General features: G+C 24.5%; 2 protein-coding genes across 2 annotated transcripts; one reads left to right on the top strand and one right to left on the bottom strand.

Annotated features, from left to right (window-relative positions):
• The first annotated feature begins 1,053 nt into the window (after positions 1-1,053).
• LOC126908351 (tumor suppressor candidate 3) lies at positions 1,054-4,462 on the top strand. The gene is made up of 8 exons (XM_050690347.1): positions 1,054-1,339; positions 1,606-1,772; positions 1,851-1,968; positions 2,049-2,189; positions 2,761-2,901; positions 2,961-3,111; positions 4,059-4,224; positions 4,287-4,462. The coding sequence occupies exons 1-8, from the start codon at positions 1,259-1,261 to the stop codon at positions 4,300-4,302; spliced, it is 981 nt and encodes a 326-aa protein (XP_050546304.1). The 5' UTR covers positions 1,054-1,258; the 3' UTR covers positions 4,303-4,462.
• On the bottom strand, positions 4,463-15,481 carry LOC126908320 (MMS19 nucleotide excision repair protein homolog). Its single transcript, XM_050690246.1, has 18 exons — positions 15,273-15,481; positions 14,267-14,505; positions 14,044-14,188; positions 13,787-13,974; positions 13,568-13,723; positions 13,289-13,511; positions 11,270-11,382; positions 11,091-11,205; positions 10,736-11,029; positions 9,566-9,716; positions 9,296-9,490; positions 7,513-7,624; positions 6,226-6,394; positions 5,979-6,139; positions 5,812-5,924; positions 5,576-5,732; positions 5,266-5,511; positions 4,463-4,697 (listed from the first exon to the last, which is right to left on the bottom strand). The coding sequence occupies exons 1-18, from the start codon at positions 15,349-15,351 to the stop codon at positions 4,584-4,586; spliced, it is 2,970 nt and encodes a 989-aa protein (XP_050546203.1). The 5' UTR covers positions 15,352-15,481; the 3' UTR covers positions 4,463-4,583.
• Between the last annotated feature and the right edge of the window lie 2,507 nt (positions 15,482-17,988).

Below are 17,988 nucleotides of genomic sequence, written 5' to 3' on the forward strand. Positions count from 1 at the left end.
TTATAGAAATGAATGTTGAAGGAAGAAGAGATAGAGGAAGACCAAAAAAGAGATGGAGGGATGCTATTGAATGCGATTTGAGGACAGCTGATGTGAGCGTAGAAGATGTGGGAGATCGTGTCAAGTGGAAGCTTAGGATAAGGGTGGCCGAGCCCAAGTAGTTGGGATTAAGACAAAGAAAAAGAAAAGATTACCAGAAATTCCGGTGGCAATTGACATAATATGATTGTTGTTTGGGAATGTACAATTTAGCGTTTAGTTGGGTTTAAACAATATAGCGTCAAATCAATTACCTACTCTATCGCTTGTATATTAATATACACTACACTTTAATGATACAATAAATAAATAAACTCACACATACACACATACACACATACACACATATGCATTTATAACATTGTGTCTAACGTAAGTGTAACATGATAAAAAGTAACAGTAAAATTAAAAAAATGGAATATAAATTTTAGTACTCATATTAAATGTAATGTAACTCGAAAAATATTTGTTTAAATGAAAAAATATAAGATAATTTTTTTGTTTATTAATTAGTTTAAGTTTATAAACTTTTTCTTACTTTCTATGATTTTTTGAACGTCCTCATCCCACCACAAGGTTTCCTTGTTTCCTGGCATTCTACTCCTACTCTCACCAACAATCTCCTTAGCAGTATTCTTTACACAACTAGCAAATCTATTCCACACATCATTTATGTCTCCCTCGACATTCCACACCGTCCATTCTTTTACCGTCTTTAAAAACTCTTTCAATTTCCACCAAATACTCTTAAAGCTGAATACTCGGGCGTAGCCTATCTATGTGTATATAATCTATGGTCACGGCAATTAAATGCACGATTTTAGAAGATAAGGATGTGTTTTGAGTTTACTCAAAACTGAGTTTACAGTTTTATAACCGTGATTCGTTGTATTGAATTATAGAAGTAATGACTTTACTACCATTTATTATCAAACCGGCTTGGTAAACCAAGCCGGTAAACCATTTATTTTTATCTTTATCAAATTGAAAACGTCATTAAATGTTATAACTTATAAGCTTTTTAAGAGAAAACAAATGTGTGAAATGGTAATTATTTAATTGTGGATGGTCTTTTATTGTTATTATTTTACTAACTATGAAGAGATTTGATCTTAAATATTATTGAGTATTCTCCTTAAATATTTTTGTAATTTATTTTTAAGTCAATTACATACATATCTTAAATCAAGATAATCATTCACAATAAAAAATTATCACCATGCATTTAAAAATCATTTTATTTTGGTTTATTGTCACTTGTAGTGTATATGTTGGTTGTATAAGAGAAGAACGGACAAAGGTAAAGTGACTTAAAAGAAAGAAAAAAAAAACATAAAAAGATAATATTAACTACTCACAAAAAATTTGTAGGAAAAGCAAAAATATTTGAAATTTCTATTCTATTTTATTATTTATAAGACTAGTTATAATTATCTAGTTAAATTTTTATGTTTTATAATTAAGTTTTTTTATTCTTAAAGATTTAATATTAGAAAAATAAAAAAATTTAAATTGTGTTACTATGTTTAACGTTAGGTGATATAATAAAACAAAATTTAATTTTAGAGTCTTGATCAAAAAGTGCTGCAATTAAATGATATGTATGCAAAAAAGTTTGTAATGAGATTTAATGGGCCAAAGTTCAAAGAATTTGTTAAAAATCCACCAAGAAATTATTCAGTCATTATGATGTTTACTGCTATGGCATCTCACAGACAATGTTCAATTTGTGGGTAAACAAAATTTTTATTACCTCAACATTCTAAAATAAATATACTTTTTTTTATTCTACAAACTATTTTTTTATATAGTCATGCGAGTGATGAATTTGTCGTTGTTGCAAATTCTTATCGCTATGCTCATAGGTTAGATGGTCCTTTATACTTTGGAATAGTTGACTTTGATGAAGGTTCAGATATTTTTCAGACGGTTTGTACAATATTTAAATTTAAAAATGATTATAGTTAAGGTTTATAGACATTTACATTGTTTTGTTTTACTCTATATAGATGCGAATTAACACTGCACCTGTTTTTATGCATTTTCCATCTAAAGGTAAACCAAAACCATTGGATACCATGGATATCCAAAGACTTGGTTTTGCTGCAGAAATGATTGCTAAATGGATACAAGAAAGAACAGATGTACAAGTTAGTAGAAATAGAAAAAAAATATTATTTTTTCAGACAATCTTGTTAATTTAAAATTAATACTTGTTATAAAATACTTCTTATACCATGATTTTTAAGTAAATTAGCATAGCTAGAATTTATTTTTGAAGCGTTTTTAATTTTATAGTAAAAATTATTGTTATTTTAACACTTAATAACTGTTTTTATTTTGAAATGATTATCAAAAGCAGGGCTAACACAAGGTAATTGGTCTCTCATAGTAAAATTATATAAGCAACTTTTTAATTTTTTGATTGTTTTTTTTTTAATAAAAAAATTTAAAAATATCACACTTAGCAGTTGTTTGGCTAACCTGTATGTTAAGTTGACAATGATCTTAAGCTCTTCTGATTATGTCACTATAAAAAATTAAGAATATTCAAGTGAAATAATATACGTTAGAGTTAAATTTTTTAAATATTATCATCTTATGTTGTTATTATTATAAATGTCTAATATAACATCAAGAACATTTATTGATTAATAATATGATTATGAATATAAATAAAAAGTATTGTATTTAATAACCTCAAGGTTTTTTTTTAATTAGATACGAATTTTCCGGCCTCCAAATTATTCAAGCACGCTTGCTTTGTCAATATTGTTTGCAATTTGTTCATCATTTTTGTATGTCAGAAGAAACAATATGGATATGTTTTTCAATAAAAATTTATGGGGTATTGGAGCTGTGGTAATTATAAATAAGTGAATTGGCTATCTATTTTGTTTTATTTGTTATATTCATTTTAGCTATTCTGTTTAACCATGATATCTGGACAAATGTGGAATCATATAAGAGGACCACCTCTTATGCATCGTAACCAACAAGGAATTATTACTTACATTCATAACTCATCTCAAGGTCAGTTTATAGTAGAAACATACATTATCATTGTTTTGAGTATCCTTTTTTTAAAAAAAATAATGCTAGATAAGAATGTTGGATAGTTATAAAGATTTTTAGGATTATTACTCTTGTTTTATCTTTATTGCATTACTATTTCAGTTTTTCCACGGGATGATGATTGTGACACTTTTTGTCAGACAGGTAGGTTTATGCTGAGTAGACTACTGATAGCATAACTACAGGCTACTTGTGACACTTACATAAATTATTCATTCTTTCTTTAAAAAGAACCTTTAGAAAAGGTTTTCTTAAAAAATACTTTTGGTATTTGTTTTATACTTTGTTATTAATTATCACTGTTAATTAAGTTTTATAATATATTCCTTAACATAAATATTATTCAATATTCAATCAATTATGCTATTATTAAAATTTAATATTTAATATATAATTTAAAATAAGAATGGTATTTAATGCATAATAATAATTAATGAATCAATGAATGGTTACTAAAAAGACGTTATGAGTCAAGGAGCTAATAATACACCATAAAAATTTATAAAAAAACATAAATTTTTACATAATAAGTAATAATTATAATTGACTATATTTCTGTTTTAAATTTTAGGTGCAGATTACTAGTTACTTAGGATTTTCTATTTTTTAATTCAATTGTGACAATATTATATTTTATCTAATTTATATGATTATTTATAAATTGATAATTTTATTATTCACTAAAAATGAAGTCCACTTTTTTTAATTATAGTTTATGATACAATATTAAATAGATGAAAGTACTTTATTTAGAAGTGTAATAAAAAGTTTTGTTTGATAATTTATCGTTGAGTAGTAGCAAAAAGTCAAGTCTTCTTTTGATATAAATAAATGTAATACACAGTGGTGTTTCACTTCTCTTAAATACTTTTTAAAAGTGAACCTAACTTGTTGAGGAAAGCTATAAAATATACTTAAAAAAGTTTTTCTTAATATTAAATCAGATACTATTTTGGTTTTTGGAGCCATACTTATGACAGATTCATATACAAAGAAAACTGAATCAAAAACCCGCAAAATAATGGCTATTGGTGGCTTAGCTTTAGTGGTGTTTTTATTTAGTGTTATACTATCAATATTTAAATCTAAAGCCCATGGTTATCCTTACAGGTATAAATTATTATTATTTTTGAAATTAAATGGTATTAATTCTAATATTTTCACTATTTCAGTTTTTTGATCAAATGAATTATTCAATAAATACTACTTAAACATAATTGTTCAACCGGTGAAAAATTGAAAATTAAAATTGACATTGAAAATGTCATGTACTGAAATGAATTATATATTTCTGTTTGAAATTAATTATACTTATTAAAATTAAAAACCTCAAGGAATTTTACGAATATTGTATTCATATTTGATTATATATTGACACGAAACATGAATCACATAAATTTAGAAATAGTAAAGGTTTGTTTGTTTACAATCAATTTAAACTAAACAATATATTTTCTTGCTATTTCAATTTAATTAGTATCCTTTAATGAATCAATATTTATCCATCTAAATTTTGTTTTCACTGCCTCTTTGCGTACCAATCTTTTCTTATCATCAAGACATTTTGCCAATTCAAAAATAACCTAAAAAGCAATAATAAATTAGTTCATATTAATTTAGGAAATTTTAGTGTAAAAATGTCTTATTGTATAGATAAATTTGCATTAAAATGAAAGAAGGAAACTATGGGTCACAAGTCTTATGACCTATAGTACCTTTATGTTTAAGAGCGACTACAATACTAAAATATAAGATAATATAACAATGAGTTAAATTATAGCAGATAAATAAAACTAAAACATCAAAAAATAATAAGTCTAAAACAATCATAATCTGGATTTGAATGTTTATAATAAATTGTTTTAATAGTAGAATTTAAGATTAATGTCTTATAAGCAATTTACTTGAAGGTTTACAATACATAAAATATTTCATTATTAAATATTGGTTTTATTAATCAAGTTAATATTTATTTTTGAGTAATTATTATAAAGTATAACTGAGTCTGGAACATATTGCCCTATGATGTGTAAGAAAAAAGTGAATTTAATTTCATTTTTTTTAACTATAAAAGTTTTTTAGTTTTTAACCAAAAACAAAAACTTGAAAGAAAATTTTTTTAAATTTTATAGCAAAAAAAAAAAAATGTACCTTTTTCTTTAATGGTAAAAGCTTAATTAATGAAAAATCACAACAATGATACAAGCACTGTAGTGCTCTAATTCGAATCATCATTAATTTTGAGTTATGTGAAAGAAATAATAATTTTGGTACAAATGATTGTAGGTAGTCTTCCAAAATATAAGCTTTTGACTCTAATAACCTGCAAAAAATGTGTAATGACTGCAAAACATGAGTTTGTTCTGGGCATAAAATTTGAAGAAGAATAGGTAGAATCTAAAAATAAAGTCGCAAGCTGGTTAAAATTAATAAAAGAAATTAATATCTGGATAAAAATTACTTCAGTAAAGTATGGTGAAATTGATGTATAAGAACTTCCATTCATTTGATACAAAATACTTGTGAGATAGTTTTCTTTTATTGGTTCAGATGATTTATTATATAGCGAAATTAATGGTTCAATTACATAACAAAAGAATCTTTGTTTATACAAAAGTCTAAAGTTTAAAAAACATATTTTTTTTAAATGACAAAAAAAAAATATAAATATATAATATGTAAAAAATAATTGTATACTTGATAGAACAAAAACAAGTTGTACTCAAATATTGATTATCAGTCTGTGTTAACAATAAAAAACCAGTAGTTGCTATTTTTCCATATTCTGGATCAGCTAATAAGTTAACTAGCTAAAAAAAAACATGAACTAAATACTAAAAAAATAAAATATATTAATAAACTACCCAGTCAACCCATATTAACATTTTATTGTGCCCTTTTAATGTTAATGCTTTTGTTATCCATGCCATTTGATTGATTACATATTGTTTATTTGTATTAGGGAATTTTATAATACCTTCTAATTTCAATTTATACTTATCTAAATGTACATCATACTCATCACCTGGATAAAAGTATCAAAAAAAACAATGTTATTTTCATATAATAATGTGTAAAATAAGGCATATTCAAGTTAAATGAATGCTATACCATTAAAGTATTTATTTATTAAAGTGGCAGTTAATCTTGATGCTGATAGGGCACATATAGAAAGTTTAGTATTTATTGCCATTTCAATACAATTCTTCACTATTAAAGTAATATTTTTAATTTCAATGCAAGGGTTCAATGAATTAAGTAAACTTTCTAATAAAACAATCTGTAATTTATAAATTATATGTACATTTGTCAATCATTTTTTAATATTAAGATAGCATTACATAATAATTTTTTAATGGTAGAACAAAAAAATCAACCTCCAAAATGTTAAAATGGTATCCCTTAATTTTTTTATATAAGATACTGAAAATTTATTGTTAACATTTTTTTTTGTGATTTATGAAAAAACACATTAAAAATTTGAGTAAAATGTGTATTAGGTTAATTTTTGCACATGCTTCAAGTAGATAAAAAAATGTATGAAAAAGACAACAAATATAGATATTGGTGTATTTTTCTAGATGTTGCAATTAGCAAAAATTTACATATACATGACAACTAATTTGTCAAAAGCACTTATTTAATTGAAATATAAAAATAATATTGATATATTTTTTTATTTATCCCTTATAACTTATAAGGGTGTCAAATTTAATTTTTAAATAGCACTATACATAACTAACTAGCGTACTTAATAGATAATGAACTAAGAAAATGATTGGTTTATTATAACTTTTGATCAGTATTTAAAAAATAAATTTTAAAGTAAGATCAAGGAACTATAAGAGAATAATAAAAAATTTTTTATGATATATATTTTTTTAATTAAGTGACTCATGACAAAAGAATAATCCTGTACATGTTACCCAATCAGTAAACTTCTATATCAATTTATGTATTATTACCAGTTTATTAAGAAAAATTTCATCTAAGTTTTAATTTTAGCAGTTCAAAATATATACGAGGTTCTTTATTTTTTATTAAAAAAGTAAATACAGTAATAAGTATGAGTAATAATTAACTATAAGAATAACAAATTAATCAAGTAGATTAATAACTGTTATAGAAATCAGATTTATAAGAATAAATAAATAAATTACTTGTAATTATTTATTTGACACTTAATGGTCAGTAATACAAAAATTGACTTTTGTGTATATTATGAATGATAAAAATTAAGTGTTATTATTTACTACGTCTACAAGAACAATCATATGAACAATTTTATAGTTAATTAAATTTTAAGCTATATAATATAAAACATTTGAAATAATGAGTGACTATTATTAAGTATAAAATTTAAGCTTGAACTTTAAACAATAATTAAAAAATAAATACCAAGTAAGAAAATTTTTTTTGTTTATCAGCAGTTAGTTCTTCATAAATTATTGAACTGTTTTGAATATCATCAAAATATTGATTGTATTTTGTTATGATTTGAAATTGATCACTACATAAAAATATTAAGATTACTTTACAAATATAAATAAATAGGTATATAAGTAGTTTAAAATAATAATTTATTAATTTATAAAACCCATTCTACCCGATAAGCTCTATTTTTAAGTACAATTATTCATTGTTTCATTGTGCAGTTAGGAAAATTTTTTTGTATAGTTGATAAAGAATTTTAGACAATAGAAAATTACTAAAATTATAAATAAAAAGATAGATTTAAAATGCGTAATGTAACTATTACTTTTTGAGTTAATTTATTTCCCATGATATTACTAATAGTGTGTTCGATATTTGAATACGAGAAAGAAACAATAGAATTATTTGAGAATAGGTAATTATTTTTGAGAAAATTTTTATCTAAGTAATGATACGATCACATTTAATCTAGCCGTTTGAGTTTATGAGGTCTATTTTAATTTTTAATTTTATCCTCAAGTATTATTGTAGTTTTATATTAAATGATTAAAAATTAATAATTTAATAAATATTAATACGAAAATTTAAAAACATTTTTAAATATATAGGATATTTTAATTAATTAATTGATATATAATTCATGACAAACTAAAAAACAAATAATGTAGTTGTAGGATGGATATCAGATAATTAAAATTTGTGAGTGTGAGGCAAAATTCCTGCAATATCTAGTTTAGAAATTTATAAATTTCTTGCATATTAAAAAAAAAATTCTTACATTATAGCTTGTCAACTGATATGTTAACCAATCTGAATATCCTGTACACTGGCATAATCATGGGAGGATATCAAAAAGAGCGATATGACATCGCCTTTCATGACAAAAATAATTATAATTATTAAAATGACTATGAAATTATAACACTTTCTATTTAAATTAGAAAGTGAAAATTTTCCTTATACATTTATTCTTCCTTAAGGTAAAACCTTAATTACACCATTACTGCCATAAGGTATTACTTCAGGCTAGCTCACACTGTGTAGCATTACCACATTGTGACTTAGATCAAAATTAAACAAGAATATTGACATATTAAATTTTAGAAAATAACAATAGATTATATTATTACTCATTAATATGAAGTTATATCAATTATTTAATTAAAGTACACCTTTGAAAGTTTAAATGAGTATATTTTAATTATAATTGATACAGACTTATACAGAATGTTCAGTAAGTAATGAAACAAGTAATTTATTATAAATAAAAACAATAGAAACCTGTTTCCTTACTTAATATAATCAACTAATGATTAACCTAGATTCTTCCAATTTAATTTATAACTTTTTATGTTTCTAAATATTAAAATATTGAGGTTGCACTTGAAAAAGGTTTAAATCAAAATTATTAATTTTTCAAGATGCAAAATTTTTCTACTAAAATTTTTTATTATTTCTGTCATTAAAAATATTCGATTAATAAGTTTATCAAAATTATTTTAATCTTAGTAATCTATTGAGATAATTTGATTAGTAAAAAATATTTCATTTTGTACTTAATATTATTAAGTTTATAATAAATATGTTTGGTAATATCTACTATATAATTTTAGGTTATATAATGATGATAGACATATTTTCTTTGGACCCAACTGTAGATAAATGAAATCTCTATTATAATTAAAAAATAAATCGACTTATCCCGCTTTTCACGAGTTGCTTGTGTAAATACCATTTTTAGACTTACCTACTACTTAAGGTGCACATAATACAATTTATAATAAATGAAGTATCATTTAGAAAAGTTTCATTTAGTTGCAATTCATTACAATTGCAATTACTTATTTCATTAATCCAAAACATAAATAAATGATTCATAATACCATTATCTACAGAAAAATATGATAATAAATTATCACTCTCTGAATTTTCACAAAGTTCTCTAAAATAAATACAAATATTTAATTTACAATAAAATTTAGAGATGATTTCCTGTATAAGTAACAAATATTTTTACCTTAAATATTTTAATGCTATTTTAGTAACTTCTTGATTGCAACCAATGTACTTACATAATTTTTCATTGATTATTGGGTAAAAATACTTCTCATTTATTAAAGAACAGAGAGTTTTCAAATATTTTGATTTTAAATAAATGTCAGAAGATTCTGGAAATAGTAATATCTAAAATATAATTTGGTATGATGTATAATGAAATAAAATGAATGGTAGTTGAAGTCTGAATAGGAATAATGTGCAACGTAAAAATTTCTTTTTGAAATATATATAGATTATATAGGTCCAAAATGACCCTATCACTTCTAATAATAATGTTAACATTGAAACTAGATATCGTTAAATTAAGACACTTATATAGTTTTTTTTAGATGCTATAAAATTTACAATTTTTTAATAAGCATTCCCACTAACGCTTTAATTTAATGTTAATTTATCACTGAGATTCAGTATTGAAATGGAAAATTAATAGGTTTCCTTCTTAAACGTTTAAATATTTTAATTGCATGTTAAATTATTTAAAAAGTTTCACCCTTCCAGAAATAATTCAAGTTGAAAAAGAAATTATATTTTAACATTTCTGGATGACCATTTTTTCCCATACTTTTATGGTATATTAAGGTCCATAAAAGTCTCCCTGATTGGAGGTTTCTTAACAATGAATACACCAAGATGGGTAGATAACCCGTCATCAAAAAGAGGTATGACTTCAATTACTGAACTTGCTCAGCAAACAGAGCTGTTTGTGACTGAGTCTCAAACTTAAGTCAGTGCACATTATACTTTGTTCTGTTTTGACTGAGGAAAATGGCCATAGTGAGGCATTTTACTATTGTTAGCTTTTATTTACACTTTCCACTATTGGTAACTATTGCAGGACTAGTTTTAAATTTTCTGTCATATAGCAAATATAATTTTTTACAAAATGTTTTCTCCAGTAGATTTATCTGAAGAATTTTTAGTTAAATATTCCCTTAACTATTATTAGCAAATAAAAAAAAATGTTATAATAATTTTTGACTTAATAAAATATACTATGAAATTTAGAATCTTTGTTATAGTACAATGTGTATGCTAAAAAATTATAATTTGTTTTTAATTGATTGATTATTTATAATCATCAAAAAAATTTAAATGTTATCAATAAAAACAGTCAAATACATAAACATACCATTGAAGTCACCAATATTAGAGTTAATGATAAAAGTCATTACTTCTTCATTATAGTATTTTGCAATTTCCTTGAACCCATTCAACATTTCATTTGTTACTTCTTTTGTTGTCTTAGATTTAATTAAATCAATTATAGTATTATAGTAATTTTGACGTTGTGATTTAGATAGTGTTTTAATTGATATTCTAAGAGCTTTTAAAGAAGAAATTTTAATCTCATTTACTTCACTGTGTGAATAAAGTAAAAACAAACAACAAATTTCTTCCCATCTTGTTTCTAAACCTGGTATAGCTGAAAAATAAGTAAATACAATAATAAAAAAAACTTCAAATTTTATTTATCATAGACTTACAGTGTAACTCTATTTCCATCTGTATACACATATTTGTAATTAAACTTAGAGCTTGTAAAATTTGTGGTACTTCAGACGGCGATAAATTACTTTTGTCCAAAAACATAAAATAGATCTTAGAAAGTAAGAAGGTTACAGATTATCAAAAATGTTTATGACTAATAGTAAAACTATTATACTTTTTCAGCAATCCTTCTACAAGCATATTTTGAAGTAATTCCCACATTACATAGTAACTTAATTGAGGGTATAAATAGTGTTGTTTGGGCATTAGATAAAAATCTATCTGAACCTAGATATATAAAATAAAAAAACTAGTTACACTGTATGCTAGAGGTTAGTGGGATAATTGTATACAATTGGGAAAATAGTAAAATGCATTTAATTAGATAGATGGACCAGTTATTATTTTGAACTTATACACAATATGATAGCAGTACATATAACAACCCAAATTTTTCAAACTAAAATAAAATCTTCTAAATATTCTAAAAAAAAATGAATTTACAACTATCCCATTTGTTTAAATTTACTCCACTTCATCCTATATATATTATTAAGTATGTAATATTTGCTCCCCCAGCTATAATGAAGTTACATGAGGTCAATAGCCAGGTAAAGTCTGTCAGTGGTATTTTTATAATATAAATTATTTTATATAATTTTAATGGTAGAGCAACCCCAAATAGTTGGGATAGAGGTTAAGGAGATGATAATGATGATTAAATATGAATTTTTTTTTTTTTGTAGTAATATTGTTATTCATTTTATAATTAAAATTAAACATTTTTAACTGAGACTCATGTAATATCTTTACAAATGTAAAAATTATAGTATGTTACGTTTTATGATTTAACTTATGCAAATAAATTTTAAATAATGAAGTCCACATAATAAGAAATAACTTATCTTGTTATCTAAACGGTCTAAAGTAAAAAAATGTATTTTGTCCCTTTTGAAAAGTTTATCAATGTAGACTATCTAATAATAAATATCTGGATATTGCACTAGTATCTTTATTTGAAATAGTCTTTTTATACAGAGTGATAATTTAATTATAACTCATGAAATATCTGAACGTATTGAAGTTTTCGTGAATTGTTATATTGCTTAAAAAGTTTATGGATGTATCCTCGTGTTCAGTTATGAGCTGACATTATAGACTCGTTGCAGAGTCCATCTACAAAGCGATAGTTCATGCAATATTCTTAAGAATATTTACAATACAATTTTTTCTTTTCAGTAGTTAATGGTATTCTATGTTCTGTACTTTCTGGAAAAAAAATTTGATCTTATCCTCCTATAATAGTATCACTTCAAGTTTTTTTAAATGGAAACATATATCTAATCAACTTAAAAACAAGAAAATTACTAATAATAATAGGCTAATGACAAAATTTGAGCCAGTATTTTGGAAGTTATTAGCTTTTTAATATAAATACTGGAGGTGAAAGGCAGATTTGTTTATTTTTAACTCTAGCCATTAATGAGCTGTACTACTCCTGTTGGATACAGAATACTAACATCATATAAAATACTTGTCCATAAGTTGTTATCAACCAATCATTTTTTTTTTAAGCCAGTTAAATATATGTTTATATTTAAAAAACTTAAGTTGATCAAATTTTATGGGAATTGGATCAAATTGTTTTCTAGAAATTACAAAACATAGAATATTATTAATTTCAGAAAAAAAAAATTCTAACATTTTTTATATTTTTAAAGATATTTCATGAGTTATAATTAAATTATCACTCTGTATAAAGAGAATATTTCAAATAAAAATACTAGTGCAATATCCAGATATTTATTATTAGATAGTCTACATTGATAAAATTTTCATATATAAGTCAGATAAAACTCATTTTTTTATTTTAAAATGAAGATACGTTTTTTTTTATTATATAGACTTCATTATTTTAAATTCATTTGCATAAGTTTACAAAAAAATTGGAAATTTGTTTTAAATTAAAACAGTGGTTACCAAACTTTGAGGTGTTTACTAGGTTGGTGTGAGGTAAAATATGATAATATCAAATTATTTATTATTTAATTTTACATCAATATCCATTCATAATTATTTAATGAAGCATTTTTTTTTATTTTTATTTTGATTCTAATAAATCTAAATTAAACATTTAATGAACAAAAACAAAATTATTGAAAAGCTATAATTATTATAAACTAGTGTAATATACTTTTTAAAATGATGTCTATAAAATTCAAAAGCTGTTCTTCATTGTCTTGCCCTTTTATAATTGCTAAAGAATATAATAAAGCAGTTAATACACTTATAGCAGCTTCTCGTACTACATCTGAAGTATCATCCGTGTCTGACATAATAATAAATTTTAGAATACGCCATATTTCTTCCATATGTTCTTTAATAATTTTTGAACTAAAATTTTCACAACATAATTTCTGAAAATAATAGTTTCAGTTTTAAGTTTTTTCTACAGTAAATTTAGATTAATTACCAAAAGATGTAATGAGTCTAATTTTGCAACTTCTTGACTTGCTTCTAATTTTTCTAAAGCTAAAAGAATACTGAAACAAGCAAAGTCTTCAACACATGTAAGACAACGGGCTAAATTTAATGCCAAATCAATTCTGTTTATTTTACTTTCTTTATTCTTAAAAAATATTGATTAATATAATAATATATTTTTTTTAATAATAAAAATAAGACAACATACTTCTCGAAAATCAATAGGAAAATAACATGCAATAACATCAAATGCTTCTTCAGCCAAATGACCAAGAGGATAATTGCAAAAAAATTGTGGCAAAATTTTAAACAGTAAAGATAAATTAGAAGGATCTCTTTCACCATCTATTGAAGAAATAACACAATAAACAAAATCTGGTCCTAGGAAATGTATATCTGAAATATCATTCAAGTGAGTAAAAAAACATGGACAATTTATCTAACCTATTTTTACTATATATTTACCATTTAAATGATTTATAAAAACATAATGTAGTATATGAAAAAATATGTTCCTATCTTTTTGAAGCTGTGATTGACAATGGAAATGAGGCATAATAACATTAAAAAATCTAATAATCATTTCTTTTTTAATATGTGTCATTTTTATCTAATCATAAAAATATTATTAGTATTTATGATATTAGATAAAAAAACTTCAAAACCAAGTTGCAAATATTACACATACTGTATTTTTAATACCAATCAAAATAGTTGGAACAAATGAATGGTGATCAATAAAACGCTCACATAAAAATTTATATATGAAATCTAGTTCGTCTGACTTAAAAAAATCTAAAGGCATTTTAGAAATAACCGCCACAAATGCTTTGAGACCATTTAAACGAATATTTTTATCACTAGAAGTTAATAATTCTTCTAAGCTTTCCACAAACTGTAGAAATGTGAAAGTTTGGCAAGAAATTTCTGAAAAAAAGTTAAAATATAAATAATTATCAAACTGTTTTCTATTCTATTAACTTTTATGGATTTACTAAAATAATATATTTTTGATACAGGTAGTTTGCAATATTGATACAAAATAGTAGGGAGGTATTAGGATGGACACAAAGGAAAAATACTTAATATTCTAAACAATTATAAAATTTAAACTTGATTACATTAACAGGAGGGTATAAAAGTAATATAGATTTCTATTGACCAATTATAACATGTTAATACACAATTATAATTAGTACTGTGTTACAGCACAGTGGCCGTTTGATCATTGTATCTACAACTAAAACATGGAAGCCCAAGTATTGAGGTGCCGAAGGATGCAATTATTAACAACTTAATTTATTTTTCACTACTTTAATGTTTGGTTATTGATTTTAAAAACAATGTGTTTTTTTTATATTATACAACAAATAATTACACAAACATATGTATAATGAAACTATAAGCATATAATTTTTAAGATGTTTAGAGGAGTTAGAATAATTTAAGTTAATTATATTTAATTAACTACATTATAATTTAAAAAAATTAAGGGCTTATAACATAGTCACTCCTCTGTGTTCATCCAAATTATTAAATTTATCTCAAATAATTAAGTAGATAAGCAAAAAAAGTCATTTGTTGGTCCGGCAATTATAGTGATACGAGTTGAATTTTTTTCTTACAAATTATATCAATTAACTATAAATAAGAAAAAAATGTATTTAATATTAATGAAGAATAAAAATAGATACCTTTACTGACTAAATCACATACTAATTCAATTTTTTCATGTTTTATATTTTCTACAATCTCAGAAAATACCTCAGACATTTTAAAGAGTTAAAATTACATCAATATTTATTTTCATGTACTAAAAAATTATGTTACTAAAATAATTACTCTTTTTGAATGAGTTATCAGATGAGCACATTATCAATCGCGGGACACAAAAAACAAGCTACTTCCCAAGTTTGCCAACGATTACGATATTTTGATAACATAATACAATAGTACATTTTCGACATTTATTATAAGTTGTGTTGATAAAAATTACAATTACTTTTCTTGTTCGTTAATACGAATATTAAAATTCTTTGCCGATTCAATAATTCTTCTCCGCTGACAAATCCGTTGCCATGTTGATGCTGAAGGTGTTGTTTATTTTGGACAGGTTTCTTTTCACCGTATTAAACCATCTCTGGCTTAGTATTTCCAACCAGGTTCCCTACTATAAACTTTCTTATGAGGGATCTTTCTGCCTACCACACGTGGTCTGTTCATACCATTCTTTTACTACGAATGAATTGCCATACACTAGGACTTCTGTAAAATCTCTGTAACTCGTCATTCCTTCTTCTTTCGAATACCCCTGAATTTACATATACTGTCTCATATATATATATATATATATATATATATGTATGTATTTTCTTCATTTCCTTTTGTATTTGCAAATGTTTCACATGCATGATAATATGGGGCGCAAATATGTAGTGTATAGCCTTTCTTTCATTCAGGGCGACAGAAGCTTTGATGATAACACCTCTTTCATAGCAAAATAACTTCTTACATAATATGTTGTTTTTAGCTTCGATGCGAAGCTGAGAAGGTATTAATTTTACAATGTTGTGTTTTTTAACACGCTTATATTAGTTTCACCTGTATGTATGTATGTATGTATGTATGTATGTATGTATGTATGTATGTATGTATGTATGTATGTATGTATGTAACTCTCCAAACGCCACGCGTTATCGCATATTCCGTCGTCTAGACTAGACTGTCATAACGCATTCACCCCTCCCCACGCATCGCTCACCACAAGACGGCTTACTATTCCTATAAAAATGTATTCTTAGTTATCGTACCCGTACACACGTGCGTGTCATCAATATTATATATATATAAACAAATTTTTATTTTGACTGACCATTATCATCCGCGTGCATACGGCTTACGTATATATTCCTACCGCCGTTTATACCTCAGGTTTAATGTTAGACCGACCCGCCCGCCCACAAAACACTGCTATACCTAATGCATGATACGTTTACGTACTTAAGTCGCTTTACATGTACATATATATATTCTAATTACTATTAAAAATATATATTAACAAACTTACAAGGGGAGGTCACGGTGATGGGGTCACCGATTTTCATAAAATTTATATAGATCTAATCTATATTGAATACAGAATCAGACGTATTTGGAATTTTTTGCCAATGCCCCCCCTAAGTCGAGAAAATTGACTTTGAAAATTTTTAATTAGCTTAAATGGGGTCATTTTTCTTCCGGTTAACAATTCGTGTAATGGTTCAGTGGACTATACGTGATCCCACAACACGTACAGGCTCGGGATTGAGTCTCAGCGACTGACGAAATTTTTTGCTTTTTTTTTTTTTATTGTTTTCTCTTTAAATTATTAATTTTACGGAATATTTGTTAAATNTCTTTAAATTATTAATTTTACGTAATATTTGTTAAATTTTTGTATACATTTTATTTATCTATATAGTTTTATTTGCATTCAAAGCACATTTTGATGGTACAAATTATCGATTGTCCAATGGTAAAACTATGATTAAAGTAAACTAAACTTTTATACACATAAATATAACTTTTACTATTAACCAGGTAAGAGTATATGTATAAAGAGATGATTATGAGGATTTAAACATATATAAAATCATTATATATTTTAATTTAACCTATTGTAATTTTCAAAAAAATGTATGTTTGTTATATGAAAAAAGTCATAGTCAATTGAATAAATAATAATTTATAATTATATTTTTTATTATTATTAATTTTAATTATTAAATAGTAATTAAAAAATAATAATGTAAGAGTTTTAAATACACGTAAATATCAATCAATAAATATAATTCAATTCAAATGAATAAATTTTATTTAATGAAAAAAAAAAATGATTAACTTTACTCCTTCATAAAATATGAACTACACGCAAAACCTAGCACTGAACGTTAAACCTTTCAAAAATCTCTTTCCTTTATAATTTATATACTCTTACTCGGTTAATATAAAAATATATTTTATTTATTACTATAAAAAATTTAACAAATATTCCGTAAAATTAATAATTTAAAGAGAAAACAGTGAAAAAAAAAGCAAAAATTCTCTTCAGTCGCTGAGACGACTCGTCGATCCCGAGCGTGTATGTGTTGTGGGATTACGTATAGTCCACTGGACCATAACACGAGTTGTTAACCGGAAGAAAAATGACCCCATTTAAGCTAATTAAAAATTTTCAAAGTCAATTTTCTCGACTTAGGGGGGGCATTGGCAAAAAATTCCAAATACGTCTGATTCTGTATTCAATATAGATTAGATCTATATAAATTTTATGAAAATCGGTGACCCCATCACCGTGACCTCCCCTTGTAAGTGTATTAATATATATTTTTAATAGTAATTAGAATATATATATGTACATGTAAAGCGACT

This window comes from Daktulosphaira vitifoliae, unplaced genomic scaffold (assembly GCF_025091365.1).
Source record: "Daktulosphaira vitifoliae isolate Bord-2020 unplaced genomic scaffold, ASM2509136v1 Scaffold_5, whole genome shotgun sequence".
NCBI classification, from domain to species: domain Eukaryota; kingdom Metazoa; phylum Arthropoda; class Insecta; order Hemiptera; family Phylloxeridae; genus Daktulosphaira; species Daktulosphaira vitifoliae.